The sequence below is a fragment of the Marmota monax genome, unplaced genomic scaffold (assembly GCF_021218885.2).
Source record: "Marmota monax isolate L192 unplaced genomic scaffold, Marmota_monax_Labrador192_F-V1.1 WCK01_AAM20220418_F8-fsc00035, whole genome shotgun sequence".
NCBI classification, from domain to species: Eukaryota; Metazoa; Chordata; class Mammalia; order Rodentia; family Sciuridae; genus Marmota; species Marmota monax.
Genome location: NW_026691961.1, coordinates 2,860,770 through 2,887,756, shown reverse-complemented (window position 1 = coordinate 2,887,756; position 26,987 = coordinate 2,860,770). Strand labels below are relative to the sequence as shown.

At 37.5% G+C, this 26,987-nt stretch overlaps 1 protein-coding gene across 4 annotated transcripts; it reads left to right on the top strand.

Moving 5' to 3' along the window:
• The first annotated feature begins 224 nt into the window (after positions 1-224).
• On the top strand, positions 225-26,900 carry Ccp110 (centriolar coiled-coil protein 110). Of its 4 annotated transcripts, none has more exons than XM_046435033.2 (16): positions 225-422; positions 1,984-2,126; positions 4,230-4,385; positions 8,033-8,161; positions 10,802-12,452; positions 14,350-14,477; positions 15,190-15,367; positions 15,925-16,064; positions 16,498-16,614; positions 19,071-19,172; positions 19,404-19,520; positions 20,113-20,186; positions 20,779-20,841; positions 21,507-21,566; positions 22,072-22,157; positions 25,064-26,900. In XM_046435033.2, the coding sequence occupies exons 3-16, from the start codon at positions 4,245-4,247 to the stop codon at positions 25,114-25,116; spliced, it is 3,039 nt and encodes a 1,012-aa protein (XP_046290989.1). In that variant the 5' UTR covers positions 225-422; positions 1,984-2,126; positions 4,230-4,244; the 3' UTR covers positions 25,117-26,900. The 4 variants fall into 4 exon arrangements, with proteins under 4 accessions (XP_046290989.1, XP_058431740.1, XP_046290906.1 ...); XM_046434950.2 differs by having other exon boundaries at positions 226-422; positions 14,347-14,477; XM_058575757.1 differs by lacking the exon at positions 1,984-2,126 and having other exon boundaries at positions 14,347-14,477.
• The last annotated feature ends 87 nt before the right edge of the window (positions 26,901-26,987 follow it).

Sequence of the window (26,987 nt, the reverse complement as noted above, 5' to 3'; positions counted from 1 at the left end):
AGGAACATGCTGGGGGGCTTGAAACCCGGAGAAGCGTTCCTATCCTAACGAGTTTTAATATGCGCTAGCTTGCAACGAAAACTACGTTTCCCAGCGTGCATCTCTCTCGTCGTATGCAACACGTCCCCTGTCACGGACACGCAATGCACCTTGGGGGTTGTAGTTTGGGAGGGTCCAACCGTTGCAACGGCCCGGGAAGCAATCACCGGAAGTACCGGCCTTGAGGGGTGGAGTCTTAGTGGCGGCGGCGACGGTTGCCAGGAGCCCGCGTTGCCGCCAGAGAGACCCGTAATATGGCGGGGAGGAGGAGGAGAAGGCGGCGGCGCATCGAGCTGCGCTCTGTCAGAACCAATTGAGCCTGCTGTTTCCTGACAAGGCCCTTGGCTAGGGGAGAAACGCCGACCGGGCCGTCGGGGAATCAGGTGTGTGCACGAAGAAGGGACTCGACCTCGGCGGTCCAGGAGCGGAGGCGACCTGGCGAGGCGGAATTGGCGCCCTGTGGTGCCGAGGGCGGGCTCTGTGCCGGGTGCCCGGGCTTCGATCCCGGGGAAGGCGCCGGGTGTGAGGAGCGGGTGCCCGGGGGCCGGCGGCGCCGAGCGCGGAGGTGATGCTCGGATGCTGGCAGCGCCTGGCATGGAGCCCTACCCTCGGAGGGGCCTGGGAGGACAGAGGGTGCCCGGGGAGCCAACTCGTGCCGAAGCCGGAACCCCCTCCAGGTCGCAAAACGCTTGGGCCATTTTGCTCCATCTCCCCCGCCAAGCGGGAGAACGAGGCGTCCCCAGCGCTGTGCATTGGCCATTTCTGATCGCCAGTTACTGCAACCCCCAAAGGCCCTGGGAGCGCTGTTCACTCCGCCTTTGCGACTCTGGGGCATAAGCTTAAGGAGGATAATAAATAATATACAGCGAATTCTCTTGATAGCCCCTGATGGTGCTCGGCGGTTCCCACCCCGCGCTTCTCCTGTCGGGTTGGAATCCCACTCCCCTAACCCCAGTTCCAGCCGAGGGCACCCGTCTAGAGATGGACTCGATGGGGAGGGGTCAGGAAACTGCAAGAGAGGAAGCCGTAGTCCCCTCCCCTCCCCCGTTTTTAAGTTACATTCGAAAGCCCAGTTCGAGTCCTCCAAGGGTTCAGAGGCAAGTGATAAAAAGCAGCAGCAGCAGCATTATCCTCTCCAGTAAGCAAAGCAGCTCCCGTTGATTGATGCTTCCTGCATTTCCCAAGTATGTTAATGGGCGTACATGCATTGTTATTAGCTCGCTGCATTTTTACACAATCCCTTTGAGACAAATACCCTGGTGTTCCCTATTTTACCAATAAGAAAACTAAAGGGCAAGAATGGGGACCGGCTTACACTGAATTTACAGCTAGGATGTGTCCAAGTAAGAGATCTTCCCTGTCCAAAAGGTGTGTCTTTGGGGAAACTGGGGAAACAACCAGCTAGGATCAGTTTGGTGTTAACTTTTACCATCCCCTTCAGTGACATTTCTGGCAGAGCACTGGTAAAGGGGCAGACAGGTCTATGAGTCTATGGGGTTTGCAGAGGGGCTTATTTGGACAGGGACAGTCACACTCTGGTATAGATGGAGAAGACAAGACTTGCCCAAACCTGCTGGAGCTGACAGTAATGGAAGTGGACCAGTAAGGCCTGATGGTAAAGTATGGGGCAGTAGATTTGTGACTGGGATGGTCTCCTAAGTCAGGGCTTCCTGGAAACCTTGCTAGCAGTGGTAATTGTGGTGTGAGAAACATAGTACCCTCTTGCTTAATCATGGGATGTGGACTGTTCACTTTGTAAATGGTTACCTTTGCAGTTTAGAGGTAGAAGTTTCTCTGGGAATAGCGTCAGCAAGGACCGTGCTCTAAATTTCATTCTTCCTTGATAGTTTTTTGCTATGTGGTCCACCCTCTTCTTTTTTCTTCTGATTTACATTATCATTTGAACCAATTGACCTAATTCATTTATTCACTACTTTCATTAAGTGCCTTCTGTATGCTGACACTGTTCTGTATAATGGGGATTCAGTGAGCAAGACTGAGAAGGTACTTCTGCTTATGGAGCTTATATTTTGGTGGAGGAAGAGAGACAAAAACCAAGGAAATAAACAAGACAATAGCAGATAGTGGTAAGTGCTATAGAAATTGGGAAACTGCTGGGTAATGTGATAGTGACTGAGGAAGGGTTAATTTGGATGAGATAGTCATGGATGGCCTCTTTGAGAAGGGGACATTGAAGCTGAGCCTAAAGGATAAGAAGGGTCTAGTCATACTCAGGAGAATTTGGAATCTTCCATAATCTCATATTATCATTTATATTTAAATGGTTATTTATTGTCATATATGGTAAGTTATTCTGTAATAATAATATGGTACCATATATCTTCGATATGTAGAGATACTTGTATTGTTTAAGGGATGTGAATAACTTTCTCAAACAGTGAGGCATCTCTCTTTTATGTTGTTAAAAGAATGATGCAATTATTACTATAAAGGTAGTTTATTTTCTTAAATTTTCCAGGCCTTTAAAAATGAATTTCATGCTTTGCTTAGATGTATATTATGTGTGTGTATCTTGTGTGTGTGTGTGTATGTTTATTTATTATATTTTATTTTTTGTGGTGCTGGGTTGAACCCGGGACCTCACACATATCAGGCAAGCACTCTATTACTGAACCACATCCCCAGCCCCTTTGCTGGCATATCTATAGAAACTATATTACATTATTTGTACAAGAAATCTGTTTGTGTTCCCTATAATGCTGGTTGTAAAATATTTTGAAGTAATTTAGCAGAAATGGGTTTATTTGACTTACTCTATGTCTTAGCTACTGCATATTTTGGTTGTCAAGATATAATGTGTCAAGATATATAACCTAGACTAAAAATGGTTATATTACAAAGTGTTCTGTGGTTTTTACTTTTTGCTTTTTTTGAATATAAGCTTTCAGAATAATCTCATTTGCACTCGAGAGAACCATTCCTTTGAAATTAGACTAACTTTGCATAAATTCAACATAGAAAAAATTACAATTGATGGAATCGTAGGAAGACGTTTTATTATTGCTAAAACTGCCAGTTGATCAAGAGTAACAACATACCTCTTTTTTCCCCCATAATCATAATTTTGAAAGTTTTTTCTTCATTTTTAATTGTAATTAAATATTATAATTAGAAATGTATTATTTGTCCCTGACACTCTTGTGTACTAAATTTTTAAGTACTCTGAGGCCTGGGACAGCATCATATTCAGTCTTAATTCATTTTTGCATATTCCATACTGTGAACTGAATTTTCCCACCCTCCCTTTTTTTTTTTTTTTTTTCCTGTTAAGTAGCTAATTGTTTTAAAACGAATACTTAAAGGAACATTATTGTATTAGGTTTTCTTTTTCACAGTTTATCAGTTCCCCTGCCAGTTATGATTCTAATGGCGTCTTTTGTTATTTCCCCTTGCTTATTTAAAGGAAACAGAACCGCACATAATGCTATGAAAACAGGCAATAACTATTTAGCACTTGCTACAGGAATGATTATGGTGGCTAATCCTTACGGTTATGTGGGATTTTCATAACCACCATCAGTTTTCCAGAAATTGCAAAATTGCTGGGCCGATTGATTTAAGTGGCTTGGTGATAGCGTCAAGTTTCAACAACAGAATTAATCCCAGCACCAATATGTTTTCTACATTCTACCCCTGGCTGAGTTGGCTGGAGGCCAAGGAGTCAAGATACAGTCCAAGCAAATAGAAGTATCTTTGAACTTCGTAATAGAAAAATAATTTTTAAATTAGGTATTTTATTTAAATAGCCTTGTCTTTGCTGCAAAAGCATTTCTATCTTTGTATGGTATAGTTTTTCTTGTGCTATGTAGGTAAGTCCTATTAAAGAAAATATAATATTCTGTTTTGCAATTCTTTGTTAATAAAGAACTGTAGAACTTTTTTCCTGTAAGAAGGTTTCACTATGAGCTTCTAGTACTCTCTAAACTAATCATATTTAAAGTCAGATTAACATGCAGAAATATTCATAAAAATTAATATTCAAAGCAAGTCTAACAGGATCCCCAGGTGTTTACCTGTACCCTAGAATTAGCTCCTGATCAGTGGGACAATTTTGGGAATGCCAGTTCTGGGACTGGTAAATTCTAGGAGTATTTCATACTGTACAAAATTTGCCAATAATTAAGATCTATTTTTCTCAGCACATTAAAAATGATATTTTTCTCTTGTAGTGTGGTTGTGGGAAGATGGAGGAGTATGAGGAGTTCTATGAAAAAACTCTTGCCAGAATCCAAGAAGCATCACTGTCTACGGAGAGCTTTCTGCCTGCTCAGTCTGAGAGTATTTCACTTATTCGCTTCCATGGAGTGGCTGTGCTTTCTCCACTGGTAAACTTTCCTTGTTTTTAAATAATTATTTTCTCTAGTGAAAGACTAACATAGATCACAGAAAAACAAATGAAAGGCTTATAAACATTTGAAGGATGCGTGATGTTTGTTCATAATCAGAGAAATACAAATGAGTTACTACTTTTCACCTACTAAGATTTGCAAAGATCTGATAAGGCCATAGAGGGTCTTAGGTTGTGGGAGAATGCACCTTTAATGTACTTTTACTAAGAAAGTCTGTTGATTATATTTTTGGTGAGCAGTTTGGTAGTGTTTAAAAGTGTTTAATGAAATGTTTGAATACAAAAAGTTTGAAAAAATAGTGTAAAAGTGTAACATAAATTAAAAGTGTAACATAAATTTGATTCAGCAATTCCTTTTTGGGGAATATCTACAATTATAGGTGCTTATAAATAAATGTTACAGCAGTATTGTTTAAAATAGCAAGAGGTTGATGAACAATCTGAATGTTCATTTATAGTGGATTAGCTTAACTGTAGTCTATTTTGTAGAATCTTATACATGCCATTAAACTGAGTGAGGTAGATCTAAAAGTGCTGGATTTGATGCACAATTAAGGTCTAGCATACTCTCAGAGACAGCATAAAGTGGTGGTAAAAAGGCCAGGCTCTAGAACCTTTTGGCCTGGATTCAAATCATTGTTTCACCACTTATCTGCTGGGTCAATTTGTGATCCATTTCCTTATTTGTTAAATGGGATAAAAATAGTGCCTACCTTGTAAGGCTGTTTTGAGGACTGATGAATTAATATATGTAAAGTGCTTAGAATACTACCCGGATCATGGGAGGTACTCAGTATATGTTAACTATTTGCACTTTTAAAAGAATGGTATATTAGGTTGACATATTAGCGCATGCCTGTAATCCCTCCTACTGTGGAGTCTGAGGCCAGAAGGATCACAAGTTCAAGGCTAGCCTCAGTAACTGATCAAGGCCCTAGGCAACTTAGTGAGACCCTGTTTCAAAATTAAAAAAAAAAAAAAAATCAAAAATTTTACAAAAGGGGCTGGGGATGAGGTTCAGTGGTTAAGCACCATTGGGCTCAATCCCAGGTACCAAAAAAAAAAAAAAAGAAAGAAAGAAAGAAATGAAAAGGAAGATATAAGGGAATATAGGAAGGCAGGCAGAGTGCATTATTATATACACTTGATACTGACTGAATATTTTTTATTTTATTTATTTATTTTTTGTGATGCTGGGGATTGAACCCAGGGCCTTTTGCATGCAAGGAATGCACTTTATCAGCTAAGCTACATCCCTGCAGAAAATTAATATTATTAGGAAAAGTTAGTTTTAAATTTATTTTCGTATAATAAATGTTAAAAGGTCAGTATTTTCTGCCAACTGTGTATAATGAAATGTTTGAATATAAAAAGTTTGAAAAAATAGTGCATTGACTATCTTTTCCATGCAACCATTATATACATTTAAAAAAATTGCCTAGCCATTTGAAAACTGCATGTTTATAACATTTTTTTTCTAAATATTTTGGTATATGTTTTCTGAAAATAAGGACATTCTTCTATGTCAAATCCTAATACCTTTATTGTATGGTAACAAAATTAATAAATTTTTGTAGCATCTAATATTCTATTCATATTCACATTTTTCAATTTATATTCAAAATGTCTCTTATAGCGGGGTTTTTTTTTTTGTTTTGTTTTGTTTTTGGTACTTAGAATTGAGCCCAGGAGTGCTTTACCACTGAGCTAAATCCCCAGCCCTTTTTATTTTTTATTTTGAGCCAGGGTCTCATAAGTTGCTGAAGCTGGCATTAAAGTTGTGATCCTCCTGCCTCACCTTCTGAGTTGCTGGGATTATAGGCATTCACCACCACTTCTGGTGCCTCTGCTTTTTTTTTTTTTTTTTTTTGGTGTGTTTGTGTGTGTATGTGTGTGTGTGTGGTGTGGGGGGATTAAACCCTTGGGAATGCAAGGCAAGAACTCTACCAGCTGAGTTATATCTCCAGCCCAGCACCTCTGCTTTAAAAAAAAAAAAAAAAAAGATGTTTAATGATATATAGAGACCAGACCTGTTGTGTTGTAGAAAGGCTTAACTTTGGATTTGTCTAATTGGTTGCTTGTGATGATATTTAACTTGTTCCTGTAGTTTTTCTAACTCCTGTAAATGGGAAGTTAAGTCTAAAAGTTTGATTAGAGTCAGGTTAAACATTTTTGGCAAGAACTCTTTTCAGATGGTGTTGTATACGTCGTATTAAATTAAATCAGAAGTTACATAATATTTAGTTGTCCCTCAGTTGATGTTTAGTTTGAATTCTTGCTTATCATGGTGACTGCCAGGTGGTGCTTTAAATGAATACATTCCCCGTTTTGATTAGTAAGTAAACTGTAGTGATTTTTTGGTACAATGTAAATAGAACATTTTAAAGTAACATTTTTATCAGCTATTTGATGACATGCTGCTTGATTTAATATGGAACAAAGTGTCTGAGGTTATTGTAGAGTCTAGATCCCATCAGTTATTTATTTAACAGCAAAATCTGATGTCTGTCCCTATCTGTGCTTTTATGCTGATTTGATAGATGACTAGTTAAATTTTCAATAGTTTTTTTAGGACATATTTTGTGAAAATCTGAAATAAGTCTTGACTAAACTTCTTAGGACTTAGTAATTAAGACTGAATCCACTCTAGGAGTATATAATGCACCAGTCCAGGAGGCAGAAGCCTGTAATCCCAGTGACTTGAAGGGCTGAAACAGGAGGTTCACAAGTTCAAGGCCAGCCTTTAGTGGGACCCTTTCTCAAAATAAGAAATAAAAAGGATTGGGGATGTAACTCAGTGGTAGAGCACCCCTGTGTTCAATCCTCTGTACCACAAAAGAAAAACAAAAAACTTGGAAGCTTTCAATTTTTTACATACATTATATTTTTATTGACGATTATAAAGTGGAATAAAAATGTTCTGATTTTGTTGGCAAAGAAAACATTATATGTTTCTTTTATCATGAAACCTTTTGATATTTTCTTGAGGCAGCAAAGAAGTAAATGTGTAGTGATTAGATTAAAAGTTGAAGAAATGAGTCAGTGAAGTGATTGCTGCCAAATGAATATTTCAGCACTGGCCCAAAGAGCTAATTTTATTTCTGTCATTTTAGAGCATTTGATCAATGAATAATTTTTTTCTTTTGTCTAACTTTTTTCTTCCAATTGAGAATAATTTACATTTAGTGAAATGCACCAGTCCTGAGTGTTAAAGTTCCTTGAGTTTTGATGTGTTGGATACATCTTTTTAACTCATGCCCACACCGGGCACTTTGATCACTACAGAACAGTCCCACACGCCCCATCCCAGTCAATTGTCCCATGCATTGTCTATTTTTCTTTCAGTATATATTAGTTCTGGCTTTTGCATATGGTTTTAAGTCAATTTGATCCAAAATTTCGTGATTTTATGTATATTTTTTTTAAAGAGAGAGAATTTTTAATATTTATTTATTTTTTAGTTCTCGGCGGACACAACATCTTTGTTTGTATGTGGTACTGAGGATCGAACCCGGGCCGCATGCATGCCAGGCGAGCGAGCTACCGCTTGAGCCACATCCCCAGCCCACATGATTTTATATTTTTATCATTGAAAAATAATTACTTTTTTATGGTGTCTTACAGCTAAATAGTGAGAAGAGAAAGGAACTACAACAAGAAAAGCAGAAAGCCCTTGATGTAGAAGCCAGAAAGCAGGTTAACAGGAAGAAAGCTTTACTGACTCGTGTGCAGGAGATTCTTGAAAATGTTCAGGTGTGTAACTCGAATCTTTTCGATCATAAATTAAGAAATCATCAAGTAAGCATTTATGTTAATTTTTCAGAAATGTATTTATATTTAACAAGTTAATTGTATGCTTTTTTGTTATGTTTGAGAAGCTTTATAATTTGTGATGTTCCATTTAAATTACTCCAAAGAGAATTCATTTGCTTCTTAGTGTAATGCTCAGTACTTGAATCAGAGGGTACTTAGACAGTGGCACCATACACTGAGTATAATTGCTTATTGTCTATGTCTTATGACTCTAAAAACATTGAATTCTAAATGATGAAATGATAGAATTGGCCATTGTGATTAACCCCTGAACTAATCAGACTATTGACTAAAGGACCTTATTCTCATTCTCAGCTAAAGTAAATAACTACCCCCCATTTTGTATGTGTGAAAATTCTGCTTGTAGATACATAAAATGCAACTCAGATAAATGGAATTACCCAGATATATTCTAGATCCAAACGGAAATCAAACAACATTTCTATACCTTTTGCAATTATTTTTATTTAGGTTAGATTTGTATAAACAACTTGTTTTGAAGTCTTGAGTCATTTCATACTAAAGAGAGAAGCAAATTAGATTAAACAAATAAGTTCTGCCATACATAATATTATTTTGTTGGTTAGTTTTTGTTTTTTTTCATAATCCTAAGGGTGGTGGTTTGTCTTTGTGATTCATATTAGATGACTAATGTATAATGAACCTTAGGATATTTCTCACTAAATGCTACCTTCATTTCTCTGTGGCTAATATGTAGTGTGGGTAGTAGATTTTAATTTGTAGATTATAATTACTGTCTACATTAGGTTTAAAACTATAACGTATATCACTAAATTATTAAGAGGTAGGCTTTTGTCCTAATATTTTCTGCTCTTGAAACAAAAATGTCATATTATTATTGGTTCATTGAAGAATATATCAAATGCACTACTAGTAAAATTATTGTTGAGTCTGAAAACCTTCTGTTTAAAAGAACATGTAAATGTTGACCTGTTATGATTTAATTGTTCAAATAGAGAAATTCTGTATAAATTTCTAAAATTTCTAAGGTCTATTTCACCTGTAAAACCTGTGATTTGATGATAGATTTTTAGAAATTTAGCTTGTCTAGCCAAAGGCTCATATCAGTAGTGTATACAAAATATAGCTACTGAATATCATAAATGTGAAATGTGAAAGATTTTCTCTAAAGAAATAATTTGTTGCTTGAACTTATGAACATGTTTGTGGATTTGGTGAAAACATCTCCTTTGGTTGGTTTTGGTCCTGAGGCTATGTATGACTAAGAACCCTTGTTGTATTGTTTATTGCACAGTACCTGGAGACCATTACCTGTCTTGGGATTTGTAAGTTAAAACCAGAGGGCCATATGGCCTATGAAAAAAACAGGCATATACAAAACATCCCCCAAATCTTTTAATATTCAGGACTCCAGAGTCCACATTCATGTAATGCTGGCAGTTTAACATGTGTTTGTATAATCTTTATTAACTATCCTAATTCGCTTTTTTAAAAAATATTTTTTTAGACATTGATGGACCTTTATTTTGTTCATTTATTTATATGTTGCGCTGAGGATCGAGTCTAGTGCCTCACACATGCTAGGCAAGCGCTCTATCACCGAACCACACCCCAGCTCCCCTAATTCACTTTTTATTCTGAAAGTTGTATTATTGAGATACAAAATATAATTTGTTATTCTTTGGATCTCTTATTTATATAGTTGTCTTCATCTTAACTTAGCAAATGTTTACCACTTTTGCTTATTTCAAAATGCATTAATAGGTTGCTGTTTTAACTTTTTGCCAATTAATCTAATTGATTTTTTTTTTATGAATTGAGTTTTAAGTTGAAATTTAATTTCTTATTTCTAAATACCTTAAGCTACATGGATGAGCTGTTATTTATTACAAATTTGCCTCATTTTATGGATTTGTTTTAGTTAAATTTTGAGTAAGCATGTGGGAGGCAGGAGTCTTACTTCTTAATTATTTTTGCTTAATCAATGTTCTAAACAAGTTCATTGGAGAGGGAATCATTTGTGTGTAAGACATTTAATTGCTTGGTATTTATTGCTTCTGTTATCCTTAGATGATAGCTGTCCTAGGAGGAACAGTTGATGGATGAGGATAATACCAGAAGAAAGTTAAGGAAATACTTTGTTCTGAGATTGAATTGCCCATGGGTATATGAATATGTATACATATATGTTCATATTTGAATCTAATTAGATAATTTCTTCTTTTTCTAAAAAAATATTGTTTTAGTTGTATGTGGATACAATACCTTAATTTTATTTGTTTATTTTTTTATGTGGTGCCAGGGATCGAACCCAGTGCCTCACACATACTAGGCAAGTGCTCTACCACTGAGCCAACACCCAGCCCTGAATTTCTTCTTTCTTTTAGTAAAAAGGCTAGGATGACCTGTAGATTTTTTTTTTTAATAGTAATTTGATTCCCATGTGATATAAGATACTGTAGAAACTAGCCATCGTAGTTTGGCTCTGTGTTTTCAAATGTCAGAACTCTGAATCTTCAATTTCTGTTTTGTGGAAAACAGTAAAAATCAAAACCTTTTTGTGAAATGAAGACATTAACTTTTAAATGTCTTTTTCAGGTTAGAAAAGCACCTAATGCCTGTGATTTTGATCAATGGGAGATTGAAACCATTGACTCTAATTCAGAAGTCAGAAACTTGAATGTTCCTGCTACATTTCCAAATGGCTTGCCAAGCCCTACTGAACACTCTACTTTAGCAAAGATTGAAAAGAAAACTGGAATTTTGCCATTGGATAATGAGGACCAGTGTAAACCTAATGGGATAGACTTAGCTAGAGATTCAGAAGGATTTAATTCTCTGAAGCAGGGTGATAGGTCCAATATTAGTGTCACAGAAAATGAAGCATCTCTGAAGATCTCTTCAGCAACCCCACAGGAGACTCTAGTTTCTGATGGTCTTCTTGCAACACATGAAGAACAGAATCCATCACTCTGGACAGAAGTCACCCCAGATCCATATATAATGAGTCTTCAGAACCTGATGAAAAAGTCAAGGGAATATATAGAGAGGGAACAATCTAGACGCAGCCTGAGAAACAGTGCAAAGAGGAGCGTTAACGAGAGTCATTCAGACAAAGAAAATGATGCTGTTAGAGTGAGTGACTGTGTGAGGGAGAAAGCCCCGTTGATGGGCAAACACTGTAGCTCAGTGTTTCCCGACAAACCAAGCCTTAATAAATCAAACGTTCTTCTCCAGGGTGCTTCCTCTCAGGCAAGCAGCATGACTACGTCACCTTTAGCTAGCTTTTCTAAGGTAGACATACCTGTACGAACTGGCCATCCCACTGTTTCAGATTCTGAATCTGATTTTAAAGTCATTCCCACTTTTATTACTGAAAACAATGTTATCAAAAGTCTTACAGGTTCATATGCCAAATTACCTAGTCCAGAGCCAAGTTTGAGTCCTAAAATGCATCGAGGGCGTTCCAGGCCATCATCAGCATGTCATATACTCATAAATAACCCAATAAATGCCTGTGAGTTAACCTCTAAAGGAAAAGAAGAAGCAGTGGACATAATTGTTCCAGATACTGATGAAAAAACCAATGTACCGGAAACTGTGCCAAAGTTACCAGTTGACTTAGCAGGAATTTGTTCTAACCAGGTTTATGTTAGCAAAAATATATCTGAAGCCATAGGGGATATGGTTGTTGGTAAATCAAGTCAGGTATGTCAATCTTTAGGAAATCAATTAGAAAATAAAGTTACTCATGGACTTGCTACTGCAGAAGGTCAGCTAACATCTGATGAGAGAGGAACACACAAAATGAATACTTCTAGTACTGTAGCACCCAAAGTGCATGAACCACATGCCATCAGTCCGTGCGTAGCAGGTCACAACTTTGGAACTGTGAGTGGTCTCAAGTCAGCCAGTACCTTAGAGAAAAACTCCTGCAATTTACAGATGGAACTGAATAAGTCTTATGATGTAAAAAACCCATCTCCTTTACTGATGCAAAACCAGAATACCAGACAAGAGATGGACACACCTATGGTGTCCTGTGGAAATGAACAGTTTTTGGATAATAGTTTTGAAAAAGTTAAGCGGAGACTTGATTTAGGTATTGATACTTTGCAAAAGGAAAACTGCCCTTATGTCCTAACAACTGGAATAGCTGAACAGGAGAGGCAACATTTGCCAGAACAAAGATACCCTAAGGGATCTGTCTACATTAACAAGAATAAAATGTTAGAAACCAGTACCAAAGGTAAGGCCCTCTGAAGTGTTTGATACCTTCCAAGAAAATGGCCCCTTGGTTTTAATACATGTAATTGACTTTTTTTTTTTTTTTTCAAAAAAATAATTGTATTCATATCTTCATAAGGGAACTTAATTTCATTGATCTTATCAGAAAGCATATAATAAGCTCTAGTTTGTTGCTATTTGTTTGACTTTTAAGAAAGTCGATCTTAAAAGGACTTTTTATTTAAAAATTGAAGCTTTCGTAGTCTATTTGGTGTTATAGAAAAATATTAATAACTGGAGGAAATGCTGGCATGAACATCATAGTTTTAATCCAGTGTATTGCCATGAGGTCTTCCATTGGACTAGGATTTCAGTGTTTTTACCAGTTTGCTCTTTGATTTGTAATGAGCTCTTCGTGTTGTTGGCCCTTTGATAAACACTTTTAACATCAAATTGTTAGATTAAGTATCACAAATGAGGCTCTATGTTGTGTTTGAAGGATGGTTCTTTATTGATAAACATTATTTCATGTTTCTGCTGCATCCGGTTTTATATTAACAACTTGTTAACACTTGTCTTTATTTGTTGTCTCGTTAGTAATTCTTCATTACTTATACGGAAGATGTAAATCAAGTTTTTAAGACTTATGGGAAAAGTGAGGCTGAGGCAAAATGCTTAAAACTACCTTTGTAAGACCTCTAATAAAAACAGTTGGTACATGGGGAACCAACTTGTGTTCTCCAAGTAGGCAACCTTGTGTGGCCTATAGGCTGCCTCTGTGGTCATCAGAGGAACACAAAACCAATCAAGTGGCAGGTTGGGCAGTGCTTTCATAAACTTGAGAGGTGAGGCTGGTCACAGAGGAGGCTGCTGTCAGGAAGGGCAGGGAGCTGAGAGCTGCCCATGGCTGGGTGTGCCTTTCAGTGTCTGTCTTCATTTACAGAGTTCTTCAGACCATGCGGAATGGACTTCGGTCCATCGAATGGTTCAGCGGAGGAGGGCCTTTTCCTTTCTTGTGGAAGATTATTATTCTATTTGCCTACGAAAAACTGCACATAGGCAAGTGCAAATTGTTGTAGCCAAAGAGTGTATCAGCAGGGCAGTAGAACCTAATATACTTGTCCTTGCTAAAAATCACTGACTATATAATTTGGAAAGAATGATTCTTGATGAATCCATGAATATATACTTTCTGCATCTGTATAATACTTGGTATTTCAGCATTTCAGTCTGTCTCCCCTCTTTCCTATTTAGTTATGATATCTCAATAATTTATTTTTTTTTAAAGAGAGAGTGAGAGAGAGAGAGTGAGAGAGAATTTTTTAATATTTATTTTTTAGTTTTCGGCGCGCACAACATCTTTGTTTGTATGTGGTGCTGAGGATCGAACCCGGGCCGCACGCATGCCAGGCGAGCGCGCTACCGCTTGAGCCACATCCCCAGCCCCATATCTCAATAATTTCTTTAGTTGGTAACAAAAATATCTGAATTTAATATTCACTCTTTTGGATTGGATGTTGAATCTTTTGGATTGGATGTTTTCCAGAGGTCCTGAAGAAGGACAAGAGTCAAGTAAATAGTGATGAGACACAGTTGAGGACCACATGTGATTAGCCTCTGGAGACACTTGCCTGAACATAGAGTCTGGGCTCTGTCAGTTCAGATCTGCTGGGATCTGTTGAATGAGAGGCTAAAGGTGCTGAGATACAAGCCTTTCTTTATTGGGTAGTATGAAATCAGAGGAGTGACAGGTGAGAATATGGTTCACATTGGTACCTGGCTTTATATCTTGTTTGTATTATGTGAGCTCCAGGAATGCCCTCTGGTCAAAAGCTAATTTAAATTGAGGATATAAAATATCAGATATTAGACTTGTAGTGAATTTTCTAAATTTGAGGGATTGTGTTTCCTTTCAGAAGGTGAGGAGATACTAAAAAGCAAGATGTTAGCTTTTGAAGAAATGCGGAAGAAATTAGAAGAACAGCATGCCCAACAGTTATCACTCCTCATAGCTGAGCAGGAAAGAGAACAGGAAAGGCTGCAAAAGGTGAGGAATTAAAATGTTGGGGGACAGGGCTGGTAAGTGAAGGTTGAGGAGTCCTATGAATTTGGGCTATATGTAGAATATTTGTTCATTTTTCCCCCTAAATATTTTAGGGGATCATACATGGATAATATTTTTATTATTCATGTGAAGTCAAATATTCAGATCCTTATCTAAAAGTATTTGCATGATTTATGAGACTACTTTATTGACTCCTTAATTCAAAACTTCTAATATTTTTCAAAGATATTTCACAAATAGATACTTAAATACACAAGAGCAATATCATAAAATAGATACTTAGTTTTAAGATTTTTTTTTATTCTTTTTTTTGGGTAACAGAGATTTAACTCAGGGGCACTCAGCCACTGAGCCACAACCCCAGCCCTATTTTGTATTTTATTTAGAGACAGGGTCTCACTGAGTTGCTTAGTGCCTTGCTTTTTGCTGAGGCTGGCTTTAAACTCGTGATCCTCTCACCTCAGCCTCCTGAGTTGCTGGGATTATAAGTGTGAGCCAGTGCTCCCAGCTTGTTTTAAGATTTTTTATAGTTATTATATCACATTTTAAAATCAATAAGTCATTATTTATTTTTAGGAGCAAAACTTTAAATAACTTGCTGTTAATTTCATCATTTTGGGTCAATCTAAGATACTATTTGGGGATACAATTAAATAAGAGGACTAGCATGTTATAATAAACTGTGAATCTATAGGAAATAGAAGAACAGGAGAAAATGTTAAAAGAGAAGAAGGTGATTTCAGCAGCAGTCTCTGGATTGAACATTACCAATGTATCGGAGTTAGAATGGAGGAAAATAAGCGACTCTGGCTTGCTAGAAACAATGCTGTCTCAAGTGGACTCATTCCATACTTCAAATTTGAATAGTTCTGGTAAATATTTAAAAATTTCTTTTCATTTGAAAAAAAATTTGTCCTACAGTAAGATATTTTATTTGGCACACTTTTTAAAGTGTAGCTTCCTTTTTCAAGTAATTCCATGCCCATCCCACTACTGTTTGTCAGCTGCTTAGTAACCAGTTAAAATTGAAATGAGAGTAAGTAGATCAAAGACCAGTGAGCAGGTGTTTGTGAAAAGAGACCCGTTGCAAGGAAAATACCAGGGAGGTTGTCCTTGTCTGTGTTGACTGCTGCAGCAGGTGATAAGCTTGGAGTTCAGGCACAATTCTTTATCTCCCAAGTGATCTTGAGTTACCTGTAATTCCCCAGTCCTTCTAAGAGCTTATCTTCACAGCATCAATTATCTTGAGATGCTTTTTGTGTTGAAAAGACCCATCTGGTGCATAAGCTTGAAGTCCATAAATATTTTAAGTTCATTTGTGGGTCAGTTTCAGAGGCAGTTGTTATTCTTAATGAGTCACAAATGTTTACTTGCATGTTCTGCATATTCTGATTATGTAACATCAAGTATAATATGTATATTTCTCTAGGTTTCACAAGTTCTGCTTTACAATATAGCTTTGGTTCTGCAAATGAAGTACCATTCTACCTCTGGGGATCATCAGCTAGTGGTATGACCAAACTCTCAGTTACAAGGCCTTTTGGAAGGGCCCAAACTGGATGGTCTCAGGTGGGCAAACTGGATATATGTCTATTTATTGATCTATCTTTTTTTTTTTTTTAACTGAAAATTGAACTCAGGAGTGCTCTGAGCTACATCCCCAGCCCTTTTTAAAATTTTTTTACTTTGAGATAGAGTCTCACAAAGTTGGCCAGGCTGGCCTCAAATTTGAGATCTTCCTGTCTTAGCCTCCTGAGTTGTTGGGATTTCAGGTGTGTATCACCATGCTGGGGCAACGTGTCTTTTTTTGAAAGTTATGTTATTTTAGGCTGAAAAAACATTAATGTTTTTTTCCATACGTCATATTAGCTTAGCTTTTGGTACATATGAAACTACATAGAGCAAATATACAGAAAGGAATTTAGCTTTTGTAATAGATAAAGAAAAAAACAATATAATATAGTGCTCAGATTCTTAACACCATCTTTCTCATTTCTCCTAGGTTTTTAACCCAGAAGTACAAGCAAAATTTAATAGAATAACTGCCGTGGCAAAAGGATTTCTTACTCGTAGGCTTATGCAGACAGATAAGCTGAAGCAGCTTCGACAGACTGTAAAAGTAAGATTGTTGTAAATCATTCACATTCTACTTTTTGTCTTAGTTTCTATTAGTCTTCCCAGCTGACATTAGTTTAGAATGTAGATCAAACATTTTTTAGTCACTGCAATATAGGCAATTTTGTAAGTTCGATTATTAGTCTGACTATAATTTTTTTGTCAGCATTACTTTTAAAAAAAAATTAATGGCTTTAATTAAGAATAAGAACAGGGATGAGGTTGTGGCTCAGTGATAGAGTGCTCGCCTAACACGTGTGAGGCCCAGGGTTTGATCCTCAGCACCACCTATAAATAAATAAATAAATAAAGATATTGTGTCCAAGTACAACTAAAAAATAAAAAACATTAAAAAAAAAAAAAAAAAAGAATGAGAACAAGCCATATAGAAAACCTAGATTTGTTGAGCTACTCAAAGACATAACGTATCATTTGAAGAACTTTGAGGGTTCCTCACTGTTCTGCTGTGGAAGACGAGGCCGAGGTGGGAAGTGAAATGACACCCCCTGAGAGCTGCAACAGCAGCCTGGGGGGACGGGGTGGAAGCATCTAAAGCTAGTCAGGAGTCCTCGCAGCAGTGGTGGATGTGTGGCTGGGCTCGCTTTGAAAAGGCTACGTAGAGATGGCTGAATTAATTAATCTGGACCCCAAACTAGAACACTTACCCCTGTGGGAACAGAGGCCAGGATTTCTCTGAGTTCTTGGTCCTTCCTTTTTAGGCTGAGAGTATCCTTAGGCTCCAAGCAGGCCTTTCTTTGCTTCAGCCTCTCTCCTTCCCAATCTATCTGCTTAGCCAAGCTCCGGGTCTTTCACCAGGTGGACTGCCTCGCGCACAGTTCATAGCTAAGGCAGGAGTTAGAAGCCTACTCGGAGGGCACCTAGACACAGGGAGTTTTAGGTATAGGATAAACTACAAATATCCTTTTGGTTAATAAGTTAATTCATCTTTCTGAATAAAGGTCATAGTTTCTTCTTATGGTGACAAGTTGCTGTCTCAGTCTAGTTTGTCTCAAGAAAGAACTGGTTTAAGTGAGTTTTGGAGAAGGAAAAAGACTCATTAACTCCACTCCATAGCGAAAAAGCCACAGCTCTATCCTGGGGTTAGGAACAGGCTCCTAGAGTAGCAGCACCGTTCTCAGTGGTGGATACCTGCATCCTCACCCCGTCCAGCAGCTGCCGTGTGGTTTCCCTCCCTCCCGTCTTCCTGATCTCTTAGTGGATCTTCTGTGTCCCCTGTAACACCCCCCCCCCGCCCCCGCCCCATCTGCTGATGTTCTACTGCTCCCAGACAGAGAGAGCATTCCTTCTTGCTCCAGTGTGTCTCTGCCCTGTGCTGTTCCATGGGATAATCTTTCTTCATGGGTGTAAAATGCGGGCATGTCCCTTGTCTTAGTTGTGTCCTCCTCACTATGTTCTCCATTGTGGTCATCTGTGTCTTCATCCTCAGGAAGGGATGCCAGGCCTGTCACCCACATGCTTCAGGGAATGCTGCCTGCAGGGCTGATTGGTCTCTGAAGCACAGAGCTAAATTTGGTAACAGGTTGAATGTCGTCAACATCACTGTCTTCCTTTTCTTTTTTTTGGTACAGATAATTGATCCTAAAACCTTGAACATTCTAGGCAAGCATTGAGCTAAATCTCCTACTCTTTTTATTTTATTTTTTTAATTGTTCTTTTTAGATATACATGACAGTAGAGTATATTTTGACATATTTATACAAACATGGAGTATATCTTACTCTAATTAGGATCCCATTCTTGTGATTGAACATCATATGGAGATTCACTGAGGTATATTCATGTATGTACATAGGAAAGTTATTGCTAAGTTTAACAGACTGGCCTCAAATTTGGGGTCCTCTTACCTTGGCCTTCTGCTTAGCTGGAATTACAGTCATGTACCACTATACCCAGCAGCAACAAATTTTTAAAAATTATTTTCCAAATTTGGCATTTGCTATACTGTACAAATGCTTCTGCATATAGGTCCCTGGATGCCACATGTAAACTCATGCTGGGGTATTCCAGTCAGAATCTTAACCCAGAACCATTTAAAGCAGGTAGTTCTCAGCCACGTAAATGGAGTGGCCACAGAGGCCCTTCCTAGCCAGTGTGGCCTCAGTACCTGGCTGCTGCCTCTGGAGCCCCCTCTACCAGCCTGGGCAGAGAAGACTTTTGAGAAAGCTCATTGCAGCAGGGAACATGGAAAAACAGGCTCAGAGGAAACTGGGACACAGGAAGCCCAGCCTACTGAGGCCTGCCCACTCATAATTTTAAAAATAACACATAAATAAGTAATTTATATATTTTTGTCTCACTTTAAAGTGAGTGCTATTTGACATGTAATCAGTAATAGTGTTATTTACATTCTCAGCAATTTTAGACTGAGAACAAAAGGAAATCCAGTGATCACAAATCTTTCCAGAAAAATGTTTTTGAAGGAGTGTTTCTTTTTTTCAGGATACTATGGAATTCATAAGAAGCTTCCAGTCAGAAGCACCATTAAAGAGAGGCATTGTTTCAGCACAAGATGCATCCCTTCAGGAGAGGGTATTCGCGCAGGTAGGGGTGGTGCCCTGAAGGTCTCATAGGCAACTGCTTAGTTCCACTAATAATCGGAGCCTCGGGAGGGGGAGTGTTGTATTTCACTTCATTTAATCACTGAAAATAGTTTTCAATGAAAATTACTTTAACCTTTTTCTCTAAATGAAAGAAGTACACATAGTATACATGTGTTGCTGAACTCTGGCCTCGTCTCTTCAATGTGGCAATATTTTCTTCTTTTTCATGTAGCTGCGAGCTGCCCTGTATGGCATTCATGACATATTCTTTGTAATGGATGCAGCTGAAAGAATGTCTATTCTACATCATGATCGAGAAGTTCGAAAAGAGAAAATGCTCAGGCAAATGGTATGAGATTTTCTAATGAGGGAAATTCTTCTGAGTTTGGGGTAATTGATATTAAATGTCTTTTTTTTTTTTTTTGGTTGATTTCAGGACCCTTCTGATAATTCTTAACCATAGTAATTTCCAGGATTACCAGCAACATTTAAATCTGTAGACCATTTAAAATAATTACATCATGAAAGAATCACACGTTGTTTTGTGATTGGATTTTGGAGTTGAACTTGAGTGTTTTGCTTGGATAGTTTATAAAATTCCAGCTGCTCCTGACTAAAATTTTTGTAACTGTCATGTGAATTTTGCCTTTTTTGAAATCAGAGTCAGAAAACAAGCTCCAGATTAATTTGAAATCAGTGTGGTGGTCTGTGGTTTGAATCAGTAATCTTGCTATGGTTGGCAAAAGAAAAATAAGCAAAATTTATATTATTTTATTGCCAAAAATGGTTTAATTTTTAGAATTCGACTGCTTCCATTAAGGAAGATTAAGTAAGAGCATTAGTGAAGATCTGCTTTTCCACAAATTTGGGATCATCCTGTATTACAGTGTGGTTGTGGTGTTGGGACTAATGGAGTTTTAAGTGACTTTTGTACTTTAAAGGATAAAATGAAAAGTCCCCGAGTGGCTCTTTCAGCTGCAACACAGAAGTCTCTTGACAGGAAGAAGTATATGAAGTGAGTTTTTTCATTTAAAAATGTCACATTCTCATCAAACCAATTAAATTTAGTTGTCTGTATATTCAAATTAGAAATAAAGAACAGTTCACTTTTCTGCAGTGAGCTGATAGAAATCCCCATATTTGTATATAGATTTCATTAAAATCAATGGTAAAATCTGATTCTACTTTTGATAAATGAATTAATCAAAATTCAACCGGCATGATTGATAACCAACCAGTCTTATAGTTAGTCCCTATAGTCAAAGTTTGATTTTATATCACATAAATACATTCTTCTGATATTCTAAGATTTCCTGGCGGGGGTTGGGGGAGGACAAAAACTTAAAGTCTATTCTAATGAGTGTTTTTTAAAAATTCTTCTTGAAAGTATTTTATTTTATTTTTTTTTAATTTGGCGGTGCTCAAGATGGAACCCAGGCTACATCCCCAGGCCCAAAGAAGTCTTTAATATGCTTAGCACAGATCTTTCAGTATTATTCCAGCTTCTAAATGATGATTTGTTTCTGTCATCATGTCACATTTGTAAGCTTGTTTTGTTCCCTTCTCTAAATCTATTGTTTGTGTCTTTATTTTTTCTATTGTGTTAGAGCTGCAGAAATGGGAATGCCAAGTAAGAAATTTCTGGTTAAACAAAATCCTTCTGAAACAAGGTGAGAAAAATCACTTCATCTCAGTGAGTTGTCATTGTTTTCTCCTAAAGAAAATTTTACAAATCCCTTTTTGTTAACTTGTTCTGCTTTACAATCAGTAGGACACCCCTTGCTGATGTGAGCATCTTAGGCTCAGATTCAGACTAACACCTGGGCCTCTTGCTGGCCACGGGTCAGGTCAGATGGTCCTGGAGAATTTTGTAGGACATGGTGTCTCTGGCAGAAATTTGAGCCTGGCATTTCGAGTTTAGTCCCAAGGATCTTTTGTACCTATTCACAAAATCTTAGAAAGATAACTTGATATTTCTGATCTGTTTTTCACTCTTGTAAAATGAGTGATATTTTCTTCTCTCTCATGTTTGAAAAAAAGAAAAGTTGGCCTTTGTAAGGAGGTATGTAAGTAAATTATCTCAAACATAGGTGTTATGCACACGTTGGACATCTCTTTCCTAATAAAAATCTGTAAATGTGGGTTCTTGGTGAGTGAGATATAAATACCATGTTAATGTATTTTCATCAGTCTGGCTTGCTTTATGGGAATACAGAGGCCATGTCATTGCATAGTGACTTCAGCGCCTCTGTCATCATCTTTCGTCCATTGAAAGAAAATGGGAAAAACAGAATTTATACTTTTGAATTAATTTTTTTATTTAATTTGTCAACAGAGTCCTTCAGCCAAACCAAGGACAGAATGCACCTGTTCATAGGCTACTTAGTAGACAAGGGTAAGAATGCCATACACGGGTACTTAAAAACAATTCCAGTTAAGATTAGCTTTGAGAGGGAAAATAATTATAGTGTCTTTACATAAAGGATAAACTAGTTTTCAAATGTGATACATTTCATAGTATGGGAAGAACTTTATTATTAAAGTTTTGTCTGTAAAGATAACTCTCTTGGTGTGCTGTTGTGTATGTATTTTTGTTATCATCTTATGTTGGCATATTTTTACTTTTCATTTCATACCATTTTACTCATTAAATATTTGTGAATGTTCATATAGTAAGTTTAGTATCACTGGAGTGACCCTCCAACAAGGTATGAGCCCTGGTTATCGTCTCCTGCTGAGGCAAAGCTGTGGCTTCCCTCGTTCTGCTCACGCAGGAGACTTCAGTTCTTTCCAAGCATGTTTGTACTTTGAACGGGTGATGCAGCGTGGTTGCTTTCTTTGAATTTTGAACATTTAGACCTTAATGCAAGTGACTTATGGATGTTTTTATATTCAATTAGAACCCCTAAGACATCAGTGAAGGGGGTTGTGCAAAATAGACAGAAGCCTTCCCAGAGCAGAGTGCCTAGCAGAGCTGCCGTGTCAGGTGTGTAGAACTCTGAAGCCCGTTCGCCAGAAGCAAGTGCACGAGCTGCCCGGCCCGGCCCCCCTTGGGATGTATTGTCTCCCCTTGCCACCATAACCTGGGCATAGACGTCGCTGTCAGCGTCCCTTCCTGCCAGTGTTTGGTCGAAGTCAGGGAATCTGACCTGGATTTCATATTAATTCTATGGAAAATATTGTATTTTTTTATTCTGAATAATTTGTACAATTATCCCGGCTTAATTCAGAAAACTGATTTTACAAATAAGTAAAAGATAAAGGTCAGCTGACACCTGTGTCTCTGCAGGTGCGTTCAGCTTCTATCAGTGCCCCAGCCACAGCATTTGTGTCTGTGCATGGGGGGACGACAGATGGATGAGGAGTCTCTCCCTGCGACCACAGGGTCACCAGTGAATACGCCAGAGGGGAGGGCCTCTTAATCTTGCTCAGTCAGAAGCTTGAGCTAAAGCTCTCCTTTCATTCGTTATTCAAGGACTGTTTAAAGGCTAAATTTAAAATTGTTTTTTAAATTTCTCTTTATGGTGGCAAGAGGACAAATTCAATGTTGAGCTGATCCAAACCTCCTAACAAAATGCTTTATATTTTTTTAGACATTTTGATTAAGCTCACTGAAAATTATGTGGTCCATTAAAAATACTTTGAAAATGCTGTGCTGTAACTATGCTGCTTTCTAAACACTTAAAAGACAGCTAAATTAATCACCTGGCAGATAAGATTAAACCTTTAATTCTTACCTTCCCACTTATAAACAATTAGGCAAACTTTAGAGCTTTTGTTACTAAGTGAGTTCCTGCAGATTAGGAGGGAATAAGCAAAAAAGTAATTTGTTTCATGTTCTTACAAGCTTATATGAACAAATAACAAAATTTTATTGTTTCTTTGAACTTATATGAACAAATAAGTTCAAAGAAACAACAAAATTTTGATAAAAACTTTGAAATGATTGTTGAATCCTTAGTGAGTATCATTCAGAGGATACTTTAAAGGGCCTCTTTGAATACATTGTGAGGAACAGCGGGGGTTGCTTTAGAAAGGGGATTACTCCTTGGAGACCTGCTTCCTCCAGGGGCAGGCAGTCCTGTGGTCTGGAAGAACTCAGACCAAACACCAGATCTGTTGCTGGTGAAATTATGTGATGTTTGAAGACATTTCAGTTTTTTTCTATTGTAGTGTTATACTTTATGTAAATAAAGTCATTGGGGAACTCGTATCATCAGTTTGCCACAGTGACTATTTTCCATGTTCTTTTCTCATGCATTTCATCTCACTATTTGTCACTTGTGAATAAGCAGAGTAGTGACTAGAATTTCAATTAAGTAGTACTCAACAGTACAAAGGATGAACAGGCAGTCATTGCAGTTAATAATATACAATGAAATTCAGTATTTATATTTATTTAGATTTAATTACATGGCAACATGATTTTTTTGTTTTTGAACCCAGGGCCTCATTCATCCTAAGCAAGTACCCTACCATTAAGCTACTTTCCTAACCCCCATTTTTAAAATTGTAGTTTCAGGCAGGTCTTGCTAAATTGCCCAGGCTGGCCTCAAACTTGAGATCCTCCTGCTTTAGCCTCCCAAGTAATTGGGATTTCAGGCTTGGGTCACCATGTCAGACTGCAGCATAATTATAAATAAAAATGAAATTAAGCTGGGCATGGTGGTGCATGCCTGTAATCTTTGCAGCTCTAGAGGCTGAGGCAGGAGGATCATGAGTTCAGAGCCAGCCTCAGCAACTTAGCAAGGCCCTAAGCAACTGAGTGAGACTCTTTCAAATAAAAAATTAAAATGGCTGGGGATGTGGCTCAGTGGTTAAGTGCCCCCGGGTTCAATCCTTGGTACCAAAAACAACAACAACAACAAAAAACCAACAAAAACAAATGAAATTAACTTTTGGCTAAACAATATGTATCTAAAGAACATTAACTTGTTTTTCTAAAATATTTATCAATATATGACTACATGTTTAACCAGTTGAACAAGACTAAAGAATTTTATTACATAAACTGAGAATTTTGCATACTGATTAAAATACTATCGATGAATCTGAACACAAGAGTGCATATTTGCTCTTGAAAAATTACTCTGTCCTGCTCAGATTTACATGGCCTAGATTATGGTGCTTTTCTGTTTTTTTCCCTCAGTACTGGAGATCAAACCCAGAGATCCTCTACCACTGAGTTACATCCCTAACCCTTTATATTTTTATTTTGAGACAGGGTTTCACTAAGTTGCCCAGGCTGGCCTGTAACTCGAGATCCTCCTACCTCAGCTTTCTGAACCTGTGATTATAAGCATGGGCCACCACACCTGGCTTGGATTATGTTTTAAACAAATTTGAAATTGTGCTCTGATTTGGTTCCTTTAAGCAAGGAGTGGAAACTCATTTTGTGTTGATGGTAGAATGTCATGCTGTAGACTGAAGGGGAGGACTCTAAAGCGTGTTCAAGTACGCTGCCAGGCATTTCAAATTATTTCGTTTTCACAAACTAGATTTCAGTCTCTGATGCCATGTTTTTAAACATTTCCTCATTTGATGTTTTGTGCTGGACTAGAGAGTCTGTAGACAAATTCGAAACCATTAATGAGAGCAGAGTAGAAGGTAGTCACGAGCAATGGGTAAGTCACATAACAAACGCAGTGGAGTTGGCTTCCAGGAGCTTCCGCTTCCAGCTCTGCTGGCTCAGGCATGTTCTGCACCAGGCCTCAGTCCCATGCCATCCTTGAAATGGTCGAAACAGTTTCTACCTCAAGGTTACTGTTGGTAAGGGTTAAATATGATGCTGAATGTCGCCTGGCCTGGTGCCTTAGTGTAGTAAGCACTCATTAAATGGTATCATATGAAAACTAACCCTGAGAAGTAATGTCAGTTTTGTTCTCTTTTTAGGAGCATATGCAGGAAAAATCCAAAGAAAGCGGCCAAATGTTGCGACAATTTAAGAAGACAACATTCATTAGGATAGAAGGGGGGGGGGGGGGCACGGTTATTGTCTGTATTATTTTCCCTGACCAAGACTTTCTGTTTAACCCTGGACTCTGTTTACACAGGCAGAGTGACTTCAAAGGGCTGAGCAATTATCTGGTAATTCCCGCCCCACTCCTCATTTTCTTCTTAACCTAGGATTGGGTGTAGACAAATTTGTTTAGTAATTGCCTCATTTCTGTGCTTAACCTGTAGAAACATAGTATATTTTCTGTGCCCAGATGTCTATGGAGACCCTTTTTGTAAACTTTACAAGGACATTTGGACTTATTTTTACAAAATAACAAAAGATATGACAAATTATAAAGTTCTAAAACAAAAATTTCATTCATCTCTTCATACTGATTGCTAAATTTGATAAACAAATTAGATACTGTTCTATTCAAAGGGAAATTATTGCACAAGTATGTTTCTCCCTGGTTTTGCAACTTAAAGCACTTGAGGCCATATTCTTGGACTTACATTATAACCTCATAGAATAAACCCTCACCACACTCTGATTGTGGTCACCTAAAATCAACGCAGTAGTAGCTGTGGGTCCCTGGTCAGAAGCACACATTCCTGGCAGTCACATGCTACCCAGGTACTGTTAGGAACAGCTGTGCTAGATCTTTGCATAGAGGGGAGCAAAGTGGGTGAAGGCAGCACAATCTTGAATGTAGATTTAAGGTTGCATTGTTATATCCATTTCTGTAAAATAAGAATACCATGTTGCATGCGGTTATGATTTCTACTTAGTCTGTTTTATTTCTTCATAGTCTGCTTTTTCTAGCATGCTTGATTTAGGAGAGAATAAAGGGCTAAATAATATAACACTAAATCTGGATTTCAAAATAAGATAGTAACATTGCCTAGTTAAAAACTTGCATTACCTAAGGGCACTGATGTCTAAGGTGTTTTTCATCACCTGCCAACCAACAAATGTTACCAAGAGAGCATGGCTGTATCAGGGAGAATGTCACAATTTCCAAAAAGGGCTTTGTGCTTCTTGCATAAAATTGCAACTGTATATGTTTAATTTTTCTAACTTGAATTTTAATGGGGTAGTGGTATTTTGGAAATACAGCCTATACATAGTCTTAATATTTTAAAAATACAGAGATAAAGCTTTTCTGTTCCATTTAAGATTTAACTTTTACATCCAGCTGTAGATAGAAAATAATCCACACCGGGTGTCAACTTGATTTTCTTTATTGAGACTTATTTATTATTGAATGAGTGAACCAGAAAATGAGAAAGTCAAAAAAGTCCAAGTTACCAGTTTTGTATTTAGAGGCAAAATATATCAAATTATCTTTTCAATATAAACTGTGCTTTTTCATTCTGAAAACTCAGGATACAGCTAATTCATGTCATTGTGGGTCTCTCTGGTAAGATAGATGCTACAGATTTTGTGTATACTGTATTGCAAATTAGCTAAAACAAATAGTATGTTTTGGAGGAAGTTAAAACTAGTTTTACATTAAGGGTCAGAAACTTGAGTGTGTTTTAATTTAGGGATAAAGGTGTGTGTGTGTGTGTGTGTTCCAAGTTTTTTAATGTTCACAGCTTTTTCTCATAAAAGTGCCAGGCACTGTTTTGTGCTTTTGATGAAGTTTTATTTATATATATTATTTTTATTGTTTTTTTTTTTACTTTGGGTGGAATGTCCATTAATGTAAATTGTATTTATTTTTGTACTTTAATTTTCACTAGTTTTGCTTCTAGGCAAAGGCAAATAAACTTTTCATCTCAAAGGAAATCTAGTTTGATCTGTTTTCTTATTGACAGAAAAGCATCTGACCACAGTATGGAATGAGACCATTTTCTAGCCCGCCTGGGGACTGGT

What these genes read in the sequence shown, in the direction of transcription:
- Ccp110 (XM_058575757.1), top strand. Translation starts at nt 4,245, where the DNA reads ATGGAGGAGTATGAGGAGTTCTATGAAAAAACTCTTGCCAGAATCCAA. An exon ending in AGATTCTTGAAAATGTTCAG is followed by an intron (nt 8,162 to 10,801) that starts GTGTGTAACTCG and finishes TGTCTTTTTCAG; the next exon opens with GTTAGAAAAGCACCTAATGC. An exon ending in AGCTTCGACAGACTGTAAAA is followed by an intron (nt 16,615 to 19,070) that starts GTAAGATTGTTG and finishes TCTTTTTTTCAG; the next exon opens with GATACTATGGAATTCATAAG.